This window comes from Hermetia illucens, chromosome 4 (genome assembly GCF_905115235.1).
Source record: "Hermetia illucens chromosome 4, iHerIll2.2.curated.20191125, whole genome shotgun sequence".
Lineage (NCBI taxonomy): Eukaryota > Metazoa > Arthropoda > Insecta > Diptera > Stratiomyidae > Hermetia > Hermetia illucens.
The window spans coordinates 120,643,805-120,670,278 of record NC_051852.1 but is presented as its reverse complement, the minus strand read 5'-3'; the positions used below and the strand labels follow the sequence as shown (position 1 = coordinate 120,670,278).

General features: G+C 43.4%; 2 protein-coding genes across 2 annotated transcripts in view; one reads left to right on the top strand and one right to left on the bottom strand.

Moving 5' to 3' along the window:
* Positions 1 to 780: 780 nt before the first annotated feature.
* On the bottom strand, positions 781 to 19,246 carry LOC119656131 (inner centromere protein). The gene is made up of 12 exons (XM_038062463.1): positions 19,032 to 19,246; positions 13,915 to 14,023; positions 13,736 to 13,860; positions 13,406 to 13,666; positions 13,208 to 13,316; positions 9,482 to 9,633; positions 8,748 to 9,427; positions 8,549 to 8,678; positions 2,196 to 2,267; positions 1,830 to 2,006; positions 1,265 to 1,757; positions 781 to 1,199 (listed from the first exon to the last, which is right to left on the bottom strand). Exons 1-12 carry the CDS (start codon positions 19,110 to 19,112, stop codon positions 1,006 to 1,008), a joined length of 2,583 nt encoding a protein of 860 aa, XP_037918391.1. The 5' UTR covers positions 19,113 to 19,246; the 3' UTR covers positions 781 to 1,005.
* A 378-nt stretch (positions 19,247 to 19,624) lies between these two features.
* The window catches only part of LOC119654780 (activated CDC42 kinase 1), a 34,991-nt gene continuing 28,141 nt past the window's right edge, over positions 19,625 to 26,474 (top strand). The window contains exon 1 of the mRNA XM_038060324.1: positions 19,625 to 19,849. The gene's annotated coding sequence lies outside the window, so the exon portion shown is untranslated. The remainder of the gene's footprint in view (positions 19,850 to 26,474) is intronic.

The following is a 26,474-nucleotide window of genomic DNA, read 5'->3' as shown; positions in this document are numbered from 1 at the left end:
GGGGGTAACGCTGGATGTAAGGAATGCCTTTACTCAGCCAACCGGGGTTGGATTAAGGACACCCTGACTAAACTGGGTGCCCTGGTTACTAAGCTCCGATAATCGAAAATTAGCTTTTGGAGTGACTTCTTTATTACGAAACGGACGACGGACCGAAGAAATATATTGTAACAGAAGGTGTTTCCCAAGGCTCCGTACTGAGGCCCCTGTTATGGAACATAATGTATGAAGGAGTGTTCGGCCTTCGCGTGCCAAGGGAGGCAACATTGATTGGTTTTGCAGACGACCTGGCAGTGGTAGTAGTTGCGAAAACCACCAGGACGTGGAACTGTATGCAAGTGAAATCATTCATGCTATCAAAGCATGGCTCCAAATGGTGAAAATGGACCTGGCGGAAAATAAGATGGAGGCAGTCCTTATTACCAATCGCAGGAAAAACAACGCTGACAAAATCCGCGTTGGTAATCACATTCACCACCCTATAGGGCCAGTAATGGAAAAAATCTATAACTGCAATCCTTATATGTAGCAGCCTCCTGTTTTTGGGAAATTTTTACCTCCTTCAAGTAAAGTCCTCTTTGGCGTGTTAACCGCGCAATATAGTGACTTTCCTACTAACGTAATAAAAATATCTACACTTTTCCAGCGCTGCAGCTTGGTAAAACTGCTTTGCTTCTTATTTCTTTTGAAACGTTTTTTCTTTAAATTTATATGCGTTCCGATAGAAAAAAAAGAAAGCTACACTCCTTCCTGGATATTGCCAAATTCAAATAACCAACATTTCGTTTGTGTGTGTTTTATTTGAATTATAAGTAGCATAACATTTCCTTAGTTGCTTAAATTATTACTAGTTTAACGTAAACAATAGCTTTCTATGTACTATAATTTATAATATCTGCACAAATGCACACAAAATAAGATTTAATACTAACGGAAATACTAAAGAAAACCGAACAATGTAAAGTGATTTTATTAAATCTATGAATCCTCCCTAAACTAATCCGTCTAATATTTAGGCAATTGTGAATATCTTGGTGGCGTATTCCAATACATACTTGAATTTCGCTTCAAGTTTCGCGGATCAATAGCCGGGAAGATTTCACGGAGATCTGGTGTCATGGGTTGAACTGAAAAGAAACTGTCTACGATCTTTGTGGGTACCTGAGATTGACGGTCGATGAGCATTTGTCGGATTGAAGCTGGAGGTGAAATGAAATCATGAATAGAAAAATATTGAACAAAAAGCAGTTAGATGACAACTTACATTTGCTCCAGACTGGTGGTGGCGGCCTCTTGGAGCTCGGCTTTCCCTCTTCATCGGTGGAATCGCCACTGTTCAACAGGTCAAAGTCGTATTTCAACGCGTCCTTCACCTTCTTTGTTGCTTTCTTCTCTTGCTGTAACCGCTGATTTTCCAATAGTTTTTGCTGCAGTTCCTCTTTAGCTTTCTGTATTTTCATATTGTCTATTGCCTCCCGCTCCTTGCGGGCTACTTCTGCTAATTCAAGTTCCAGTTGCTTTTTCTCAAGCCGTTTCTGGCCTTCGCGCTTCTCCTCTTGCATTTTGATGTTTTTGTTGATTTCCTCGAGCTGTTTCTTCATTTCAAGCTCCTGTGCCTTGCGACGACGAGCCTTTTCTTCTCGTTCTTGTAAGGCTTTCTTTAGCTTCTCTGTTCGTTCTTTTTCCTTTGCCTCGCGTGTCATGGCCGCTTGCTGTTGCTTAAGTTCACGCTTCTTTTTCTTCTCATCGGCTATTTGCTTTGGTGGCAAGAATTAAGATAAGTATTGAAATCCATCTGAATACATGAAGGACTGGATAAGGGTACTTACTTGTAATTTGGGATATCCTCCTCGCTTAATATCTTCTGCACTATTCTCACGCGATAAAGATTTTGTTTTACTCAGCGCTGATGCGGGTTTTGCCGATTTTTGGAGTTGGGCCAATTTCGATGTACTATTTGCTAAGAATTTCGTCATTGGAATCGCAAGGTTCGGCGTTACATTTGACTGTAAAGTAACAGGCACACTATGAATAAAATATAGAAGATCCGTAGAAATTTTAGGTGGTGGAAAGAGAAGAGAGAAATGTTCCTCAACCAATTATCACTAAAGACGATTTGGAAGGTTCAAATCTCATACCAGGATAAATCGATCTTTTTCACAACACGAAACTACACAGGAAGGCGTTTTACTTACACTTTGCGTAGGGGTGAGCAATTTAGCTATTTCACGCTGTAACAAAGGTGTGTTTTGTTTGCTACCCGGAAACTAAAAAGAAACAATAGAGAAATGAAGATGCAAACCGAAGGAATGAATTAATATTTGGATTAGAGTATTTTCCTTTTTTTTCGGAAATTTGTTAGGTTAGTTCTTCGTAAATCAAATAATAGCGAATATAGAGGATTCTAATGAATATTTCCTTCCATATCAATAACCGGAAAATTTGATGTTCACATGACTATTTAAAAGTTCCGTAGCCTACATAACCGCGAAATCTATGAGCGATACCATGACCTTCAGGTTGTGGATAAAATCCAGCTAATAGATTACGGTGGGCGGGTCACTTAATCCGTATAGATGAGGATGATCCAGTCCGGAAAGTTTATAAGGGCAATATCTATGGTAGAAAAAGAAGACGAGGCAGACCCTGCCTAAGATGGAACGGTGGCGTAGGTCAGGACCGCAGACAGCTTTTAGGGATATCGAATTGGTGGACGTCGGTGCAAAACCAGGATATCTAGAGTTGCTTATTAAGGCAGGCCTAGACCGGATACCAGTACCTTTCTCTAGGACGAAGGAGCTTTCGGACAAACCGTAGTAACTTTCCATAATGGCCCAATATCATCGATGATGCGCATCCGTTTATCGAAAATGCAGTCGAATACTACTTTCGATATGGGAACTGTAACACTGGTTAATACATTTTGATCCGGTATTATGCTTTTCGAATATAGAAAACCTGGATTGCAGTGGCAGCCAAATTACCACCAAATTATGCCTCCTCAAGAAAAAAAAAAATACTGTCAAAGGTTAAAAGGGGACCTGCCTACGAGCTTTAATGAAGTTCCAATAGATATGCTACAGGAAGATGCATCTGGAGGCGATCATAAGCAATGAGGAGCCAGATAAAATGCCGTTAAATACAAGACTACTGGATAGAAATACATCAGATGTTCCCCACGGGTGAAAATAAATGTTCTCTTCCCGCAACAGGAAAAGAGCGCAAAAAGTAATGATAATGGTCGCAGGGACGTACAGAGCATTGGAAGAGTTATTGGGAAAACTGAATCCAGCTTTTGCGATGTCTTCTGATTCTCGGATCCCCGTACATCACTTTAGTAGAAGTTATCTTGAAACGTAGAGAAAGCTGGTAAGGTGGTAACATACCGTCCGGCATTCTTTTAGACATTTATGTCTGCAGTTTCAAAGCGATCAGATTGGAAAAGTGTGGCAGTTTTCAAAACACATGTTAATAATCACGGCAGACTATTACAAATCTATTTTAACCACCATGTTGCGCCATTCGAAGAAAACACGGGCGTAAAGGATCACCAAGGAGATGATTAAAGTTGTAGAGGGGCAATGTAAGTAGCTGGCGGAAGACGGCGTAAAATATGTATTTCTTAAGTGGCGAGAAGGATTACCTTGAAAAAGGACATGGTGATTTAGAATATAAATAAATGCCTTTTTGTATAGCAATCTTATCCTTACTTTTTGAACAGCTCTCGTAGTTTCGAACTTGATAAATTGTTCACTACATCAGGCGTTTTGGAGCCACAATTTGGAAAAGACTTCCCATCTGCTTTCATACCCGTTTAACTGTTATCATGAAGATAGTTAGGTGAGCCTGCCGTCTAAGCATAAACTTAGCGTTCTTCTCAGAAATGGTTTAAATCTGCGACTACTACTAGAGGTATATATTGAATGTGGACTCAGTATTCATATTAGTGGATACGAAAGAGCCTATGTAACACTTCTGCCGGAATTAAAAACTTCGGCCTGAAAATTGCAACTCCACACATTAAGCAATTCATACACAAAGCAAGCATAAACACAACCGTAATGAAACTCCCACAAAGCCAGCCGAATTTAATTGGACCCAGATTCTCTTACTAGTGCAGGCTCTCACCGTGCCAAGCCGATTTTCATTGCACTGGATGAGGTTTCGTGGAAAAGCAATTCTCCTTCAATTAGGTAGCAATATGCTTCCTAATGATTTTAGGAGTCGACAATGAAATGTTCTTTGCGTTCAACACTTATGATAACAGCAGATTACATCAACATGACACAAGTGAAACTAGCGACTGCTCACCATGTCTACCATACTATAGCCAATAAACAGCGCAAAGAAAATTCCTGCACGTCCGGAAGTTTACGCTTATATTAATGTTGGCGCATTGTAACGATTCATTGCTAACAAGGCACTTGCTACCGCCGAATATAACGTTCACCAAATGAAAACCCATATCGCCTAGATTGTCAGTTGCTGAGTATACCGAAAGGCATAAAAGACATGCAACAACTCCTTTGAATCTACCAAATATAACACATTTGGACTGGAGACCAAAATCCGCGAGAAAAGAAGCCACCGTGGTCAGTTACGAGGAATCTCATCACAACCAAAATTCCAAGATGATATTCCTTCGAAAAGAAACATACTTGACGTAATCATTCCAGCCCGGGCCTTTACTAGTAGGGCTCCTCCTTCTGACTACCTCTAGACCATGAAGGAACATCCGAGAGTATCTGCATGGTATCAATAGATATTGTGGATTATACTTCATGATCAAAAAATAACCAGAATCTGTAATTTGGAAAGCCCGCCCTTTACAAATCCGTAAATTGCTGATATATTATCGTTGGCAACACTAATTCCAACATTCTGTCAAAGTTTGACGTCAATCGGATCATTAGTTTTTGTTTTGCGTCTGGTTTAGTAAGTCGAAAAGTTGGTGTACGGCGATTTTTCCTATGAAAAAAAAAATTGGAACAATGTGCGTGCCTCAAATTTTGTATTACAAATAAAATTTCATGTTCCGAGTCGCTTAAAATGCTGCAAGTGGAGAGTCGTGTACGAATGGTATAGAAGATTCAAAGGCGGTCGTGAAAGCCTGAATGATGAACGTCCTGGACGCCCAACAATATCAGTTACACATTGTGGATGATTTTTTGGGTATGGAATGCATCGTTTCTCGTCTTGTACCAAAGTTTGCTGTGGCTACAGAGATGATTTCCAACGCTGATAGCGACTAATATCATTACCCAAGCACTGTATTTTCCAGAGCAACGAGATTTGCTACCACTAAAGCCATAAGAGAAAATTCGCTGCGGAAGCTGAAAGCCATACCGAAACAGGCCTACGGAAAGTGTATGGAAAATTGGATGTTGCGTTGACTTCAATGTATAGGCTCACAAGTCGAGAACTTTGAAAAAGATTATAAAGAAATTCATTGAAATTTAAAATTTTTCGTTTTATTTTAAAAATTCTGGTTATTTTTTGATCATAAGGTGCATGAACCAAAACATCGAGTAGACAGGCATTAAGCACATCCTTTTCTCGGAATGTCAGCACACATTCACTTTATAAATGGAACTCATAAATAGCGTACGCAACACAGCATCGACAGTCCTCATGTTAGGATCACATTCACTTTTTATCATTCGTCTCAACATGTAAACGGGTTTCGATAGAATTTCAACGATCAAATCACGATCTATCCGCATATACTCAATACGATTCCATTGAATCTCAAGGTTTGTGTTGCCCTAATCAAAAACGAGGAGGCCATCAACAGGTTCCAAGTGGTGAGACCTGTAATGGACAACTATGTACATTCAAAATTCACCCACACACGCTCATTGCACTTTTTTACCAAAGAAATTGTTCTTTTACAAAGCTAATTCCTGGCAACCACCTCAAACAACTTTATACAACGCAGAAGTCCAACTTAGGTAATCAAATGTACCTCTGAAATTTAGGAGTCCGCGGACGTGTTTGCGAATTTGCTGGAAGAGACCTGCCGTTGCGAATACCACACTGTCCGTTTTTTCAGAATGCTGCTAGATATTTCTTTTATATACAAGACACATTCCGCATCAGTCATACCATCTCAGACAAGTTCCGAAACCTGAGCCTCTTCAGGTTGTCTTTAATATCACGTTATAGAGGCGAGATTTCTTCCAGCATTCCGGTATGATTCTCAAATCCTCAGAGAGCATCCAAGCCTTGGGATCTTGGAAACAATTCACTTACAAGGCACCGATACTAGCACGGCATGGAAATATACTTGCTCCATTTTTCTTTATGCCAATAATGTTGTTTGTGGTGCTAGGATGAACTTAAGGGGGGTAATGCAGCCAATTATTGAAAATTATGGTAATATACTATCATATTATTAACTTTATTTGAATTGGTACCGATACGGAAGGTATTTGGGAACCTAGCCATCATATAGCGGCAGCCTCTTGATTTTTTTTCAGATTTTTCGGTTGGGCAGTTTCTGAGAGTGGTCCCGTTAAATAAATGATCATTTTCGAGCCTTTCCAACAAATGTCAAAACTAGGACCAGCTTTGGGAAGTACTGACCGAGACCTTTCATTTGATACCCCACAAGACTTTATTTGGTGAAAAAAAATTACACCCCCCTTTTGCATATATGGAGACTTCCCCTTAAATTCGACATAAAAATGCGTGTGACGAACAGACAGACAGTAAACTGATTTTAATAAGGTTTTGTTTTACATAAGTGTCCGGATAGCTCAGCGGTTAGAGCACTAGGCTGTCATACGGAAGGTCGCGGTTCAAATCTCACTGGTGGCAGTGGAATTTGCATCGTGATTTGACGTCGGATACCAGTCGACTCAGCTGTGAATGAGTACCTGAGTCAAATCAGGATAATAATCTCGGGCGAGCGCAATGCTCACCACATTGCCTCCTAGTGTACCGTTACGGTCTTGAATGAATTGCTCTAACACACTTCATTCAAGTCCATAAAGGTGCACTACACGATTACAGTACGCTGTAGGAGGCAATGTGGTCAGCATTGCGCTGGCCCGAGATTATGACCCTGATTTGACTCAGGTATTCATTCACAACTGGGTGGACTGGTATCCGACGCCAAATCACGATACACATCGCACTGGAGGCACGGCGACCTTCCGTACGACAGCCTTGTGCTCTAACCACTCAGCTATCCGGATACAGGTGCAAATGGCAAATGCAAAATTCGGTTTTGACATTTGTGAAGTAAACAAACGCACAATTCAAATCCACAAGCCATGAATCGGTTTACTCCGCAAAAATGCGGAACAACTATTTTCATTCTTTTGCGCAACAATTCGTCGGTTATGTTGGCGCAGCGTGAATTTCGTTGCAAATTTCCAGGTCTTCGACACTAACTGGACAAACAATACGGCGTTTGGTCACTCGTTTTAAAAAAGTGACAACACGAGATGTACCCAAGGCTCGCCGGCCCCGGAGCAGCCGTTCTGCTGAGAATATCGCCGCTGTTACCCAAGATGTCGAAGAGCAGCCTGGGACATCGACCAGAAGACGTGCTACACAATTGGGTATTTCCGGCGGTCCCTACGCAGAATTTTGGTGAAAGATTTAAAGATGCTCCCTTACAAAGTACAGGTAATGCATCAGCTGTTAGCTGTTGACCGCCAAACGCGTCTAACCTACGCTCAAGGCATCCTGAATCTCAATGAAGAGGACGATCTTTCATCGAAAATTATCATGAACAATGAGGCTCATTTCCATTTCGGCAATTATCGAAATCGGCATCGAAAATCCGTATATCACCCACGAAGAGCCATTACACCCGCTCAAATTTACTGCGTGGTGTGCTATTTACGCTGGAGGAGTCATCGGGCCATTTTTCTTTGACAACGCCGCGGGCCAGTTACGCAGAGTAAAAAAACAACCAAAAAGTCGATGAATAAATTAGGGCTGCGGGCCTAGGTTGAATGCCATAATCAAATAAACTTCTCAGTCGCTCCATTAGAATCAGAGGTACCAAAGCACAAATGGAGCCCAGAGGAAACCAAGTCTTTTCTCGTGACACGATATTGGATCTAGAGCCCCTATAGTGTTGATATTTTCGAATCGGCAGATGTATGCATAGAATGAATGATCCGCCGATATGATACATAAGCTGATCAAAGAAAGCATGAATCTTCCTTGTACTATAACATTTATAGGATTTTAAATTCATTGGAATCACTAAGTTGTGTAGATTTATATTAAATACTATAAGGGATGCGATGAACATGGAAAAGCAGAACACTTCAACTAGTGGAAATTTGCAACGCTAATAATGGAAATGGCCAAGTTCTTAATGTCCAGCCCAAACTGCGTATGATCGACTAATATTCTGGTCAACTACATCAGATTAGTCATTAGGAAAACATATCTATTGACGAAGGAAACTCCTCAATTTACGAAAGGAAAATTGAATCAACATTCAAATAAACAAGCTGAGGCCTAATCACCTTATAAACTGTTTCAACTCTACTTACAATCTACGTCAATTACGTCAACCACTTACCTCTGGGTCTCTATTCTCTTTCAATTTCGCCTTCAACCTTGTCTGGCGTGCTGCCGCTGGACTAGCCATGGCATTTGCGTGCTTCTCGAACGCTTCAACTTTCTTCTTCACTGGACTTTTAATACAAGGACTATTATTTCAAAATTATATTAATGAGTAGGAGAAGATCAGAAATCACTTCCCAAAGTGGCATACTTACTTAAACAACTCCTTCTTCTTCATTTTCGACAACGCGGGAATTGCTGGCGGAGGTGGCATAAATTCATCGCCTGAATCTTCTTCGGTCATTATGCTGCTTCGCATAATATCCGCTTTGGACAGTGTCTGCTCAACAGGCCGAGCTTGAAACGTTTCATCATTGACTGAGAATGTTGCATTCACAGGAGATGCATTGTTTGTTATGGTTTGTGTTTTGTTAGCATCGTTGATGTGATCAACACCTTTCGTTTTGTCCATTATGAATGTCTGTTGCGGACATGCGTTTGTTATAAATGTAGAATCAGTTTCAGGAATCGGAACGTCTTTCGCTGATACAAATGTAGCGTCAGCCGGTATGTCTTTCGATGACCGCGTATTCATTGAAGGAGGATTCTCCGCCGATTCAAGAACAGCAGTTGGTTTCTCAATAACATTGTTAGTAGTTTTCGGAGCTTCACCTACGGCGTCTTCGTAGACAGAATCTATACTTCCTTGCTTAGTCTTGTTTCGTGTTTGGCGAGTTTGGGTTACTTCGACTTTCGGCACTTTTTCGGTATCATCGCTTCCGGACTCCTCTTTAATAGGCAGACATTTGATTTGTTTCTTTCCCCGTTTTGGCTTTCCACGCTTGCCAGTGGTCGATTCGTCGGTTTTCTCCTGTTTAATTTCCTCTTCAATTGCCTAGAAGAGGTTGATTTGCATTCTGTACCCAAAAGATTTTGCTTCGAATTTTACCTTGAATTTTTCAGTTTCAGCGTCAGATGGTTCATCTTGTTTATCTTTCTCCATAGAACGACCTGCACTCAGTTTTTCTTTTTTGATCCTCAGTGACGATCGAATTTGTGGTTCAGGTGGATCTTCGGCTTGCTTTGCTTTACGAGTTGTTTCTAAAAGCGCAATTATTACGATGTAAATCAAATTTTTAACTCTTTAGAATTCTACTTAGAAGGAGGGGAACATTGAAAAGCCATAAGTTACTAGAGGAAGACAGGTAAGACCTCTCCAACACATAAAAGGCGGGAAAAGCGTGAGTTAAACGAATGAGCCGTTGGGATGTTGAACGTGTCACTACCGCGATATCGTTACCATAAACCCCCATATGAACATATTAACAATCCCAAATAAATTTTCTTATGAGTAGGGCACAAAAAACTACGAGGTTCTTAAATCCTGCTTAGCGATAGATAAGAGACGGTGTGTGAACATAATACGTCGAAGCTGCAACTAAATTGGTTGACAGTAAATGGGGCAATAGGGCAGTACAAAAAGGAATTCTAACGACTAGATCTCAATATAAGCGAAACATACAGATATAAACCACCACGTAATATTCCTAAAAACGGGACAAATTGTACCAACTGGTCCTCCAGGTTGGGGGTTGGGTAGGGCCGACAACCCTACACGGAAAACGCATTTTCTCATGGATCGTACGCTCCCTGTACAGAGATGAAGCTGATAAGCAGCTAGCCGATACCCTGTCCCAATATAAGGCTGATGTAACAGCGTTACAGGAGATGCGTTGGACAGGGACCGGTTTCCTGGAGAAGAGCCGCTACACCATATGTTATAATGGCCATCCAGTAAGAGGGAGCAGTTTTCTTAGTCCGCCAAAAAATGAAACCTGCTGTTATCGGGTTTGAAAACATAAGCGAACGGCTATGCACTCAGCGCTTGCGAGGCAAGTTTAGGAATATAAGCCTCATTAACCTTCACGCCCCTACAGAGGAGACTGCAGAGTCGGAGAAGGATACCTTCTACAAGGCAGTAGAACGAACCCTCGAAGCCTGTCCCAGATATGATATAAAAATCATACTTGGGGATCTTAACAGTCAAGTAGGGAAGGAGCCAGTATTCAGGCGATACGTTGGCTTCCATAGCTTACACGAAAATACAAATGATAACGGACTGCGGATTATCCAATTAGCAAGGTCACACGAAATGGTTGTTGGAAATACCTGGTTTGCGCGGAAAGCGGTCCACAAACATATGTGGGTCTCTCCAGACGGGACCACTGTCAACCAAATTGACCACGTGTTGATTGAACGCCGCCACCTCTCAGCCTTGATGAATGTCAGAACATATAGGGGGGCCAATATAGACTCGGATCATTATCTCGTTGGAATGGTGCTCCCAGCTCGAACAACAACACCACCCAGAATCTCCTCTGACAATCAGGTGAGAGAACACTGATTCCATCCACAACACAGCCCTCGGCCACACCTATAAGAGGGAAATGGATGCCGCAATAATCCCAGTCAACAGAGGACCTGGAGATGAAGCATCAACAAATGATCTTCACAAGCACCTGAATAACGTTATCATGGATACAGCCACAAACATACTTAGCCCCAGCCGCAAAAGGAGTCGGAACGGCTGGTTTGACGATGAATGTAAGCTAGCAACGGAACGGAAGAATGCCGCATACCGAGTAATGTTGCATTCTCAAAGAACGCGGGCACGCGCAGAGACTTATCACAAACTGGGTCGAGCGGAGAAGCGACTTCACAGACGGAAAAAGGAAGCCTGGGAGAACCAACAGGTCTGTGAACTAGAAAAGTACAGGGAGCAACCGCATCAGGTGCGGAAGTTTTACTAACAAGTCAGCAGGATGAAGCCTTATACACCTCGATGCTCATCCTGCCGAGACAAAGAGGCAAATCTGATTTCCGACAGAATGGGCATATTGGAGCGATGGATTGAATACTCTGATGAGCTACTGAACAACCAGAACATCGGCGAGTTGGAGGTCCCGCCAACTGAAGACGACGGACAAATACTACCACCACCAAGTTTAGGACAAACAGTCCGTGCAATTCATCGGCTAAAAAATCATAAGTCACCAGGAGCCGCTGGAATTACAGCCGAATTGGTTAAATATGGAGGCGACCAGTTACACCAAGTGATTCATCAACGTGCTCAAGGTGTGGGACAACGAATCAATGCCTGACGATTGGCAACGACGCATTATCTGTCTCATACATAAAAACGGAGATATCACACAGTGCAGCAATTATAGAGGTATCACGTTGCTGAGTACCATCTATAAGATATTCTCCACTACCTTGCTAGGCCGGATAGCCCCATACGCCCAAAATATCATTGGCCCATACCAAAGAGGTTCACTAGATCAGATTTTCTCTCTACGGCAAACGATGGAAAAACTGTTGAAATATGGACAACAGTTCATCGACATCTATTCATCGACTTTAAAGCCGCCTATGATAGCATAGCCAAGGTAAAACTGTACACGGCCATGAGAGAATTCGGTATCCCGACGAAACTAATAAGACTGACTAGGCTGACCCTGACCAGTGTGCGAGGCCAGATAAAAGCAGCAGGATCACTCTCAAGACCATTCGACATCAACAACAAGTCTAGGACAAGGGGATGCCCTATCATGCGTCCTCTTTAACCTGGCCCTCGAGAAAATGATTCGTGATGCTGATGTAAATGCAAGATGCACGATCCTCTTTAAGTCCACCCAACTACTGGCCTATGCTGACGATATCGACATCATGGGAAGAACCATCCGAGACGTACAAACTGCCTTCATCCAGATCGAGCAGGCGGTGGATGGCGCGAGATCTTGGGCTGCACATCAATGAAGGCAAGACGAAATATATGGTGGCAACGTCAGCACAGAAGACGAACCAACCAACATCAAACCGCACTGATCAAACAGGAAGAATAAGGATAGGAGAATACAACTTTGAGACCGTTGACAATTTCTCCTATCTAGGGTCGAAAATCACAACCGATAACAGCTACGATGATGAAATCCGCGCATGGTTGTTGTCAGCCAACAGAGCCTATTTCAGCTTACAAAAACTGTTCCACTCGAAACGTCTCACCATAGGGTCAAAGCTCTTACTGTACAAGACTATGATCTTGCCAGTCCTCATGTATTCCTCGGAGACCTGGGTTCTTAGCAAGAAAAATTGCGAACTCTTGACCGCGTTCCAGAAAAGAATCCTCGGAAGAATTTGTGGCCCCCTACATGAGGATGGACGATTCCGTAGCCTACACAATGACGTAATCAATGAGCGATACCATGACCGTCCGATTGTGGATAAAATCCGACTCAATAGGTTACGATGGGCGGGTCACTTAATCCGTATGGATGAGGATGATCCAGTCCAGAAAGGCTATAAGAGCAATATCTATGGTAGAAAAAGAAGACGAAGCAGACCCTGCCTAAGATGGAGCGATGGCGTAGGTCAGGACGCCAGACAGCTTTTAGGGATATCGTATTGGTGGACCTCGGCGCAAAACCGGGATGTCTGGAGTTCCTTATGAAGGCAGGCCTGATGAATATTTCTAAGTGAGACCGCAAGAAGAAAGACCGAACGAGAAGGATGTTAGTTTGTCCATAGAAAAAATCACCACGAAACTCTTTCAACGCAATATCCTGTTTGACATTGAAATAATTTTGAAAGAAACAAACACGTTGACAAAACTCACTTTTCTTTGGAATTTCATTTGGTGGTGGCATCAGCTTTTCAGTTTCACTATCCGAAATTTCCACTACAGCTACTTCGCCGTTCGGCACAATAAGTAATGATTCGTCAACCTACAAAGGAAACAGAATCCCAATCATTCCCAACATCAGTTTAGTACAACAGAAACAACATTCTAACGACCACTCAACAAAACCTTTACTTTTTTGGCCGATTCGATCGAATCGTTCCTATTATTGTTGTCATTTTTGTCTTCGTCTTCCAGTGAACGCTTCTGAGCGTTGCCATTTTGTTTAATGACATCTTCTCCAGAAATCCTTGAATTATCTGGCACTTGTTTATCTTGATTTTCAGGACTGTGTGTTGTTTCATCGCCATTCTGCTGTAACATAATTTTCGTTTCTGAAAGTGTATCTGTGGCATTGGAAGGTCTTCTCAATTTTCCTACAAGAGCAGGTTCTTTCTGTAAAACAAAAATATCAGACGTAAGTTATCTTTATGGTTCAGTTATTTATGTCATAAAGTTACTTACAAACGACCCCACTTTGAGTTTCGCGGCCCGTGACGGACGCGCTACGCTCGTTTCTATAACTTCAGTCTTAATTATTGTTGCACTGGTTTGCCTTGTTATAAGGACTTGTGGATCAGCCTCGTTATCTGGAAATTATATATTTAGACAACTTTTTTAAAGTATTTATTTCTTATGTGTACCTTCATCGTCAACTATTATGCTTAACCGTTTGACTTTCTTTTTCTGTTGTGGCGTCGAATTGGGTTCTTTTATTCCGTAAATTAAGCCATTTATTTTCTCCTTAAAAGCCTGTAATTGATCCCAATAAAACAATATCAATCCTTTTGCTGCTATAAAATTGAAAATACAATATCAATTCAACAAAAGATATTTTTATCTATATCTTTACGACTTTCGAAGTAAACACCCGGCAATTCCATCCACAATAGGTGGAACTATTTGTAACCGTATTTGTTGTTAACGTCTGGGAACGGACCACCGGAATCTAGGGCGATCTCTAGGTCATTTTGGGATGCGATATAAAAACATAAAATTATACTAATCTATTCCTGTCCAGCAGATAATAAAAAATTCTCTTTTATCACCCTACACACCAGACTGTACTTCAAGTCCTTAGCATGGTATCGTATTTGTAGTCCGTTACGTTCCCCACTACTGACAGTTTTCGCTTGGGTCCTTAGAACCCTATATTCACTGGTCTCTATATTTCTGTACTGAGCCAGTTCTTGCGACGCCGTTCTGGAACACCGCCGGTACCGTGAACTGTACAAGAAACAAATGGTTTTTCATTGGCGGAGACATGTATCGTTCACTCCTATGGTCAATACTAAACAGTAGATGGATCGTGAAAGGGACTCATATTAAACGTTAAGAACTAGAACTCCATACCCTTGCAGATGTACGGAAAGCAGCTATCAAGCGGAGGTATGCGATCTCGAAGTGACGATCTCTAGGAGTCGGAAGATAACTCACAATTTTATTACTCGCGATGTCAATATGATTCCATTGCTAACGAGTCAGGGCAAATCTAACCCAAGGAGCAGTGGATCACAAAAGTGGGAACAAATTGCTCTCCATTTGTCTGATCCTACAATAAGTCGATGAGGACTTAGGATCCCTCAACTCCTCAACAAAAATGTTTTCATATAGGTCTCCCCATCGGACATCATCTTGTCGTGGTGGGGGAACTTGTGGTAGTTTACTTTTACACTAGGAGTGTTCAAAAACACACGACACAGGCTCCAAGCGGTAAGAAGTCACAGACTTCGAATCCACCCGCGAATTTCAGAAATCAGGTCGTGGCCGAGGCATAGATTTTGGAGGCCTCACCTAATTCATGTTCCCCGACGGAGAAATCTGTGGAAGACAGGCTCTCCACTTCAGTGGAAAACCTACACCCGGTGTCTACGGTACGATCAGCCAAAAAGGATAGTACAGCAACTCCCTTAATGAGAGGAACTGGAAATCTGACTACGGCCGGTCGGTCGGCGACATTGTTACCAAACTCTTCTAAACTACTGGGGAGGACGGCTCGGCAGAAGGAAACTTCAGCCGCAAAGGGGAAGGAACTACAGGCTTGCCTATCAGGGCCTTCCCCTCCGCCTGTACCCGGAAAAACGGAAGAAAGGGAAGCTGGTAATGTGGTCGTAACTTGTCTAACCCCGGTATGTGAAAATAGGTCCATGCAGCCCGGACTCCGTGGACCTGGGAGGGCTTCTAGCCGATGACAACGGAAGGCATTACGAAAGAAGGCGAAGTATGGTGATATCCAGAGAAATCGGACGCAAGAATGCGGAACTTTCGGTGGAAGGTGAGGACAAGCTGTTAATCCCGGTGAGATCCGCACTGAACACAGCAGACTTTTCAGTTAGCCACGGTTTTCATATTAGACTGCACTTATGGCTACAAACATAAGAGTTAGTCAAATCAACCTACAGCATGCCAAGCTTCTTCCTATCTACTGGCGGCAAAGCTGGCACAGTTGCAGGACTGTCCCTACATATTTCTGGTTCAAAAGCCATGGGTTCGTTTTAACCGAATCTGTGGTGTTGGATCAGTCAAGGGGACTAGGATCTTCTTCGATGAAAGATCCTCGAGACCGACGGCCTGCGTTCTGATGTCAAAATTGTTAGAAGCAACCATGCTGAGGCAATTCTGTTCCCAGGACCTTGTTGCGTTCAACTTGCAACCCCAGGTTAATGATAAGAGAAGAAACGTTATAGTTACCAACAAGTCAGCAGGATGAAGCCTTATAAACCTCGAAATAGCTCATCCTGCCGAGACAGAGGGAAATCTGATTTCCGACGGAATGAGCATATTAAAACGATGGGTTGAGTATTTTGTTGAACTGCTCAACAACCAAATGCTGGCACCACCAAGCATAGAAGAAAGTCTGTGCAATCCACCGGCTTAAAAACCATAAATCGCCAGGAACCGATGAAGTTACAGCCGAATCGGTTAAACATGGAGGCGACCAATTACACCAAGTGACTTGTGGTTTCGTCCAGGGCGGAAGCAACCCATCGGACGCTGCCTCACCTCTACCCTGGGAGTTGCGTGAGTAGCGTTATTCATTGAAAAATACAATATAATTCATAGACATGTCGTGTTTTTGAATTAATATAAGGGAGCAAATAGCACCTCGAACCCGCTTCGTTCACGCTGCTCCCAGCAAAGAGGTGAGGCAGCGTCTAATGAGTTACCTCTGCCCTGGAAAAAACCGCCATTAAGTGGATGGCGGTCTTAGGAATCCCTCGATTCTTAAACAAAATTTTACACCAAGTGGTTGAACAAATGATGCCCAAGGTGTGGGACAGAGAGTCAATGCCTGACGACTGGCAACAAGGCATTATCTGTCTCATACATAAAAAGGGGGATATCACACAGTGCAGCAATTATAGAGGTATCACGTTGCTGCGTACCATCTATAAGATATTCTCCGCTATCTTGTTAGGTCGGACAGCCCCATACACCCACAATATCATTGGCCCATACCAAAGAGACTTCACTCGAGGCAAATCAGCAACAGATCATGTTTTTTCTCTGCGGCAAGTGATGCAAAAACTGTTGGAATGTGGACATCTTTTCATCGACTTTAAAGCCGCCTATAACAGCACATCCAGGATAAAACTGTACACGGCCATGAGAGAATTCGATATCCCGACGAAATTGATAAGACTGACTAGGATGACCAGTGTGCGAGGCCTGATAAAGGAAACAGGATCACTCTCGAGACCATTCAAAAACAACAGTTTAAGGCAAGGAGATGCCCTATCATACGTACTCGTCAACCTGCCCTAGAGAAAATGATTCGCGATGCATATGTAAATGCGAAAGCACCATTCTCTTCAAGTCTACCCAACTATTGGTCTACCATAACGATATTGACATTATGAGAAGAACCATCATAATGTGCGTCTACCTTCGTCCAGATTGAGCGGGCGACGCGAGATATCGGATCTTGAAGGCAAAGCGAAGTGGCAATGTCACCGCAAAAAAACCAAAGAATCAGTAACATCGCATCGCACAGGTCAAACGAAAACAATAAAGATAGGAGACTACAACTTTGATACCATTGAAAATTTCTCCTATCTAGGGTCGAAAATCACAACCGATAACAGCTATGACGATGAAATCGGCGTCCTGCAGAGGCAGACTGTGCCTGAAATGGAGCGATGACGTAGGTCAGGACTCCAGGCAGCTTTTAGGGATATTGAATTGGTAGACATCGGAGCAAAAGCGGGGTGTCTGGAGCTCCTTATTCAAGCAGGCCTAGACCGAATACCGGTTGTTGCGCCGTTGATGACATGACCGTACCATGAAAGGCTGTGCCCTCACAACTTTTCAACGATGGATGCGACGCCATACCAGCCACCGGGGTGTTCGTTTCGGGGAAAGAAGAGACTCTGCGGCCTCCTTTATTCAACTTGGATGACTAATCGTTTCGTTTTTGCAGATCACGTCCATCTCCACGACATAGTTACCATTAGTATCCTTAGAAAGTTGCTTTTATTAAAACATCTCTACATTAAAAAAATGTCAGGCGATGACGGCTTTACGGTTTCTTACCAGGGAGGGGGCAAATGTTAGACGCTGCCTCACCTGGGCCCTGGGAGCAGATTGACCGAAACGGCTCGCAGATGTTAAGTGCTCCTTTATATAATTCGCAGAACACAACATGACTACAAATTATATTGAGCGTAAATCCGCCAATTCCATTGACCAAAGCTTGGCCAGAGCTGAAAATATTTTTTTTGAGAATTGTGGAGTCCAAAATCCGCATCAACTTGATGGAGCAGCGTCTGACGATTCGTCTCTGCCCTGGTAAGAAACCGTAAAGCGTAAAGTTTAGGTGCTAAGCCGAAAACGAGGGACCTTGGACCAAGAGGAGTAAGTTGCTCCCCATTTGGTCCGGTCCGGCTCAAGTTGATGCGGACTTAGGACCCCACAATTCTCAAAAAATACATTTTTAAATTTCCGTACTGAATCAGGCCTACAGAAATGCATCAACTTTCCTAGACGCCATCAAAGATAAAAAGTTTGCAACGAGCAACCCATGGGAGCCAATAGACAACAACAAACTTAGCGCATATTCAATGATAAAAGCAATTCCTCTTACAGAACGGGAAAACGCGGCAGCCGCAGATACTTGGTCCTTGAACCAGGAAAGTCAAAAGACCAGCGGTTGATGAGGTTACTTCGAAACCTTTGGTAAATATGTAGCAACCATCAGGGTCTAGGTTGATCAAGGGTCTGAATGATTAGCATTCATCTATTATTTGGTGCAATATGGGTAGCGGGGATGCTCACTAGCAAGACAGTAGAGGATCAGCAACTTCAGAAATATTTTGTAAATAAACGAATAGTAAAACTCGTTATGGGAAAATTATGGAGGGAAGCGTTGTCCAGTGCAACCCATCTTGACATGAACAATCCTGTCGAGAAATTTGAAAGGATAACGTGGCGTTTCGCTTCGAAGAAGCCAGGCATGGGCTTAATTTTTTTGCTTTTACTGAAGTTCGTTGTAATGTCTAATTTTTGCAGATTCCCAATCGTATAATATCGTTGAAAACAAGGATAATTCAAAATAGGAAAATAGTCTCCTTTCCACTCCAAGGATATCTCTCCGCCCTTACTCATATTAAGGTTACGATGCACTTTTTGAGCTTCATCTCCCGCTGAGCTTGAAAACATACTGCCTTCGAAGATTATATTCTATTAAACGATGACGAGTAAACTGCATCTTAACCATGATACCTACAACAATATCTGCTCAGTAAACCACCAAAAAATTTACCTCAAAATCCCTCTCAAACTGTTTTTCCGACTCCTCCACTGATAGTAAAATCTTCCGTGTTTTCTGCAGTATTTCCTCCATCCTGCTAAACTCACACACTTCAAAATGTCCTATAAAACCGTAACTTTCACTTCCGAGAACAAATCTAAAGGAGACGCGCAACCGACCGCAGGATTTTTTCAAATTTCACGAAATCCATCAAAACCCGAACAAACAGCACAACGGCATCTATTCAAATCCCAAACTGGAGTTTTAGCGGCATTGGAAGTGAATGTCATGGAACGATTGCTTCCAGGCAAATGGTAGTACCATACACGAAAAACCGTTTCGAAGTATAAGGAAAATGGATTGTTTGTAGGTTTGCATGATTGATCCGTCTGTTTAATGCATGCTAATTATTTACTATCCTATTGTCCATGTTTAGAAAGTGCTTTCTATTTGCTTTCTAAAATAATTTTTATAAATAATTTCAAATAATGGCAATCCGCTTCCTTCAACTATCAGCAGTGCCACCTAGGCTGAACACGACCAACCATTGCGCCATACCATCAACTTGACGTTTTCCCAATTGCCATAAAATCTAGTTCAGTGCTGAATTGTGTTGTTTGTCGTCGATTGTCTGTGGGATTTTTCGCTATCGCAATTCCAGTTTTTCATGCCATCTAATTCGAATATTAGCTTTAAACAGTTGCCAATTTAGTTGTCTAAGTGTCTGGTGCGTGAAATGAGTGCGTAAGTGAGAAGTATGTTTGAATTTTCGAGGAGCTGAGCCACCCACATAAAACCCAACCAGAGGCTACCTGCGAAGCGAATTTGTTGTAAGTACCTGTCAACTTGTTTACTTTGTTTTTTAGCCAGCGCTGGACTGGCAGCATCCAGCATCTCATGGGCCAGCCACAGAGCCCCAGTGCCCTGATGCCCCTGCAGCCCGTTGCCGCTTGCTCTTGCCATTCCTCGCGACCGTTCATTCCGCTCCGTCGCGAATTCCCACATCTGCCGGGGAGATTTTTTGCTTGTTTTCCGCATTCGCGGGCTTGTCTATTGCATGTGCAAGTTCAACAAAGGTCCAGTGGGAAGCCTCGCATTTCCGCTTGCTTGGATTCGGGACAAGGCGATCGAAAGCCGGTGATAAGATGAAATACGATCCAAGTGAAGAGAGGTTCGGGCTTGTTACATTTTTGTGCACTAGACCAGATTAAATCACGAGTGAAAGTCTGAGCGAGCTGCTTGGGAAGGCTTACGCGAGCAAATGCAAATGCACCGCCGACCCTGCCGCATTATCTCATCCGCTGCACACTGCAGCTCTCCCTCCGCCAGCACTATCGTCCAGTTCCTGCCTGTAAGATAAATCGACCCCTTTACCGCGTTCGCTGAACGCTCCAAGTGCCCGGGGTAATCTTAAACCGTTCCAGCAACGTTCCCAGCTCCAATCGTGGGACTTTTGTTCTGAAGATATTTCGTGTGTGCTTGAGACTACATGCGCTCTGTGCGAGCGGTCTGAATTGCAACCACACTGGCACGAGCGCGGCTAAACATTCGCATGAAAATTTTCACAAACGCTCAGCATTGAGTTGATTGAATTAATTCCAAATTCCGGATCAGTCGTCATTCACTTGCCGTGCATGAATAGAACTTACGCAACTCATTAGATCGTCACTGCCTTCTCGGGAAATTCAATAAAGCCACTTGGCACAGTGGAGGGCGCGAAAGTGTAACCATTGGGAAAATTTAGCCGCAAATTGAAATCATACTACGTTCACTGGGTCGGAATTCAGGCTTCTACCCGGAAATATTTCCCATGCTGATTTGAGGAAATGAGTGCTTTTGTGTTATTGTCAGCCAATAGAGAGCTTTGTTCGAATCTCCACGAACTAGTTCGATGAGGAGCCTAAAAACTGAAACTAAATAAAAACCAGAATCCACGCTCAAATATGAAGATGTTCAGTTGCCCCACATCCACACAAAATCGCGGTTAATGGCAATGCAAAGCAATGAAAACTGTTTTGTTATGCATTTGAAAATGACTGCGGCTGGTTGGTTTGTTGTGAAGACACAGCCACATGTCAAGTCTAATTATTCACCTACGTTTGGAGTGAATACAACATTGACGAATGCGAGATATTTGGGGGCTTCCAAGCAGGCAGGTCAGCATTGATAGAATATCCTCATATTGTTAGAATTTGGAGTTCCACAGAGGCTCGTCTGGCCAATAATAGCTCGGTAGATAGTGTGATTTTTCAACTTGGCACTTGAATATGTTGCCCAAAAAACCCCGTTGACACCAAAAGGAGGCTCCTCATTAAATCAGCACAAATACTCATCATCATCAACGCCGCAACAACCGGTATCCCATCTAGGCCTGCCTTAATAAGGAACTCCAGACATCCCTGTTTTGCGTCGAGGTCCACCAATTCGACATCCCTAAAAGCTGTCTGGCGTCCTGAACTACGTCATCGCTTCATCTCAGGTAGGGTCTGCCTCGTCTTCTTTTTCTACCATAGATGTTGCCCTTATAGACTTTCCGGGCTGGATTATCCTCATCCGTACGGATTAAGTGACCCGCCCACCGTAACCTATTCAGCTGGATTTTATCCACAAACTGACGATCATGGTATCACTCATAGATTTCGTCATTATGTAGGCTACGGAATCGTCTATCCTCATGTGGGAGCCAAAAATTCTTCGGAGGATTCTTCTCTCGAATGCGGCCAAGGGTTCGCAATTTGCAACTTGCTAAGAACCCAAGTTTCCGAGGAATACACGAGGACTGGCAAGATCATTGTCTTGTACACTAAGAGCTTTGACCCTATGGTGAGACGTTTCGAGTGGAACAGTTTTTGCTGACAACAACCGTGCGCGGATTTAATCATCGTAGCTGTTATCGGTTGTGATTTTCGACCCTAGATGGGAGAAATTATCAACGGTCTGAAAGTTGTATTCTCCTATCTTTATTCTTCCCGTTTGACCAGTGCGGTTTGATGTTGTTGGTTGGTTGATCTTCAGTGCTGACGTTGCCGCCATATATTTTGTCTTGCCTTCATTTATGCGCAGCCCAAGATCTCGCGCCGCCTGCTCGATCTGGATGAAGACAGTTTGTACGTCTCGGGTGATTCTTCCCATGATGTCGATATCGTCAACATAGGCCAGTAGTTGGGTATACTTAAAGAGGATCGTACCTTTTGCATTTACCGCAGCATCACGGATCACTTTTTCCAGGGCCAGGTTAAAGAGGACGCATGATAGCGCATCCCCTTGCCGTAGACCGTTGTTGATGTCGAATGGTCTTGAGAGTGATCCTGCTGCTTTTATCTGGCCTCGCACATTGGTCAGGGTCGGACTAATTAGTCTTATCAATTTCGTCAAGATACCGAATTCTCTCATGGCCGTGTACAGTTTTATTCTGGCTATGCTATCATAGGCTACCTTAAAGTCGATGAAATGATTGTGCAACCGATGTCCATATTTCAAGAGTTTTTCCATCGCTTGCCGCAGAGAGAAAATTTGATCTGTTGCTGATTTGCCTGGAGTGAAGCCTCTTTGGTATGGACCAATGGTGTTCTGGGTGTATGGGGCTATCCAACCTAGCAAGACAGCGGAGAATATCTTATATACGGTGCTCAGCAACGTGATAGCTCCATAATTGCTGCACTGCCTGATATCTTCCTTTTTATGATTTGGATTAGGAGGTAATTTGTTAGCCAAAGTTTTAAAGAAAGATTGCCTTGGAACATATTTTTCCGTTTTATTAGCTAAAAGTATCTAATTTAAGCAAATACGTATTTCGGGAACCAACCCTTCTACAGTGTTATCTTCTGAAAAAAATTCTCACCATTTAGGTTTTGTAATTGGTCGCCTCCATATTTAACTAATTCGGCTGTAATTCCATTGGCGATTGGCGACTTATGATTTTCAAGCCGATGAATTGCACGGTCTGTTTCTTTTGTGCTTGGTGGTGGCAGTACTTGCCGGTCTTCTTCAGTTGGCGGGACCTCCAACTCGTCGATATTTTGGTTGTCGAGCAGCTCATCAAAATACTCAACCCATCGCTCTAATATATCCATTCTGTCGGAGATCAGATTTCCCTCTTTGTCTGGGCAGGATGAGCATCGAGATGGATGAGACTTCATCCTGCTGACTTGTTGGTAAAACTTGCGTGCCTGGTGCGGTCGCACCCTGTACTTTTCGGGTTCAGAGATCTGTTGGTTCTCCCAGGTTTGCTTTTTCCGTCTGAGATGTGATGTTAATTAGCTCCACCAGCTTCTATCAAATACTCATTTTGTGTGAGTTGTGCCACCCTACCACCACTACGAGCCTTCTCCGCGCTGTCACTGTGACGCACGCTCTAATCGGACGCCGCCTAAGTGTTCTTTGTTCCTCGGATACATATTCTCTCACCAAGAATCGAGAAAGCCGTTCTTAGAAACGATTGAAAAAGATGCGGGATATGAAAAAGCGAAGATGAGAGAACTTTGACACAATAATTCATAAAAAAAAATAAAAAACTCGATTTTTTTCAAGCGCTTAAGAGTACTTCCCTCCTTAATGGACGGAACTTCGAAAGCGATGATCAATCAATATCTAGGAAGCGTAGTTTTTCCCGAAAGTGATGTCGCTCGACGTATTAGCAGTGCCAGATTCGCTTCCGTTGCCTTATCTAAAATCTGGAAATACAGTTATTTCAGTGCCAATATCAAGTTGAGGCTTCTTGTGCTAATGTTCTTTCTGTGTTGCTATTTCGGAATACCACATGGAAAACAACCCCCACTGCCAGAAGCTTTTGGCGCAGAACAGTAGAGGAGTATTGGGTTCTCAGGAAGTCCTAGAAAGAGTTGAAGCGCATTTTCAGCGAAGCGTGAACGATGACCATTAGTTCTCATTCTTTTTCTTCAGCCTTTGTCCCGTTCACAAGCGGAGTCGTTGGATATCCCGGTGTCCATAATAAGAACAAAGAGGAGTGGTGAGAGGGCGCTTCTTCGATGAACACCAACAGAGACACGAAGCGGTTTTGATACACCCGCCATACTTCGAACTTTACTTTTCGGATCGTGGTAGAGCAATTGAACCCAGCGCACGATTTCTTCTGGCACTAAGTGTTGTTATGAAACATACCAGATGAGTTCGTGTGGCACACGGTCAAACGCTTTCTCTAGATGCAGAAATGCAATGTAAATAGGGCGATGCTCCTCACGGCGTTTCTCCATAAGTAACCTCGCAGCGTGTATTGCGTCAGTAATTCCGCAGTTTTTGACAAATCCGGCTTGATTCACGGTTATTTCAACGATTTCGTGAATACGGTTGTCAAGAATGCGTTCAAAAATCTTCATGGTATGGGAAAGTAACCTACTATACCTTTCTTTTTCTTTCTTTCTTGCCAGTCAGATGGTGTTCTACCTTCCTAAATAACCCGATTAAAGAATTCACTGGGCCCTAGTGTTGGGTCCCAGCTCTTCGCTTTTCAGAGCTCAGATGAAATGTCGTCAGGTTCTGTGGCTCGTCCCGATTTCCTTCGTTTTATTGCCTCCTCGACTTCACTTGCGCTGACCGTGAAGCCCATGGTGTTTTACGTAGGCACCTGTCGTGAGACTTAATCCTACGGTCCTCTTCAGACACGGATTGATTTTGTGACCACAATCAGAGCCCCGCTGAGACAAGCAACAACGGTACCAGTCTATACCAAGTGCATGGCTTAGCATTCATACTGGTGGATGCAAGAATTACCTAAATCTCTACCGAACTATGGAGTACGGCACCCGTGTTGATACGCAACACCACGTCGAGGCCCGAAGGTCTCTTCTCGCTTGAGCATAACCACAACCACCATGAAACTCCCATTAAGGGGGCCAACCGCAAATAACCGAGCTGTCCTCACATACAATAGGAGTTCACCCGAAATATGTGAGACCAGGGGCTTTCCCGGTTCCCATGGTACCAGTATACCCCTGGTAAGGTTTCGTGACCAATTTGCCACTTCAGATGAGTCCCTGCATCACGGCCGGCAAAACAAAATGAGTGCAGCGTCTCTCGGTGCCACCACTATGGAGGTTCTCCTCGGCCACTTGGTTTTGATTCAGCCGACAGGGCTGCCGCCCCATCTTTCTCACCGGCACCTCTGAGCACCAGTTGCGCTGACACGAAAGTCCTGGGGGTTTAACGTGAGTACCTGCCGTGAAGGCTTAATCCCACGGTCCTCTTCGCACACGGATTGATTTTGGGACTACAATCAGAGCCCCGCCATGCAAGCACAGCGGTCCTAGTTTATACTGAATGCAGGCTCAACACCTCTGCCGCAACTAAGGGGTACGGCACCCGAGTTGTACAGCGCAATTCCACGCTTGAACTCCGAGGAGCTCTGCCTGCGATGTAGGCATAACCACAACCACCATGAAACTCCCACTAGGGGGCCAACCGCAAATAACCGGGCCGAGAGCACATCCTCCAGGATTTCTCCTGGAGCATATGCTCTCAGAGGGCCATCCCGGTTCCCATGGTACCAGTTAACCTCCGGTGAGGCTTCTTGGCAGAGCCACTTCAGATGAGTTCCTTGCAGACTCGGGTCTGATCGCCCTCCTCGAGTACGTGGGGACGGAACTCCCCAACGGGTTAACTGGAAGTTGCGCTGACAGGTGGAATTGCTCCAAACGTCGGCAAAGATTGTGGAAGTAGAGGATGAGCAAATTCTTCAGTTGAAGCCTGCTCGAAGTATTCTCGCCATCTATCCGTTACGGCTCGACCGTTGGAAAGCAAAGTCTCGTTTTTGTCATTAACGCAAATCTGTCTCGCCATCTCCGCTCGGGTGACCATTAGTTGCTATCTGACATCCATATGTTGTTCTAATGAGATAGTGGGAGCTCGTTCCTCAATGAAGACGGGGTCAATCTAGTTTTATTGATCTTGCAGTGAGAGAAAAAAAAGTCAATGATTACCATGTTTCCATTGCAAACAAATTATATAAACCTGCTTCTGTTTTCGTTACTTATATCGTAGGCGTCGTTGTATTTTCGATCGGAGGCTCAGTTTCGGGGTCCGTGACAATAGTATACTGTAAACATGCTGGTAGCCTGTCGAACAGCACCCAACCTGAAGGGCCAGTCAGCTTATTTCTGTTTTACGGCGAAGAGAGTTAGCTGTTCATCCACTTTCGTTTGCTAATTTACATTGCCTAGGCGTTACCAGCGTGAAGGTAATCGTAGGATTTGGTAGTAGGGTTCTAAGTGTTAAATCATCACATTTGTTGTTCAAATTTTACATTCAATTCAAAATCGCTGTAAATCAACTTCAAGGAGAAAGTATCGCTCTATTTACATTGCATTTCTGGATCTAGAAAAGGCGTTTGAACGTATGCCACATGAACTCATCTGGTATGCTCTGCTGTAACACCCAGTATCAGAAGAACTGATGCACTGGGTTAAATTGCTCTACCCCGATCCGTAAGTAAAGTTCGAA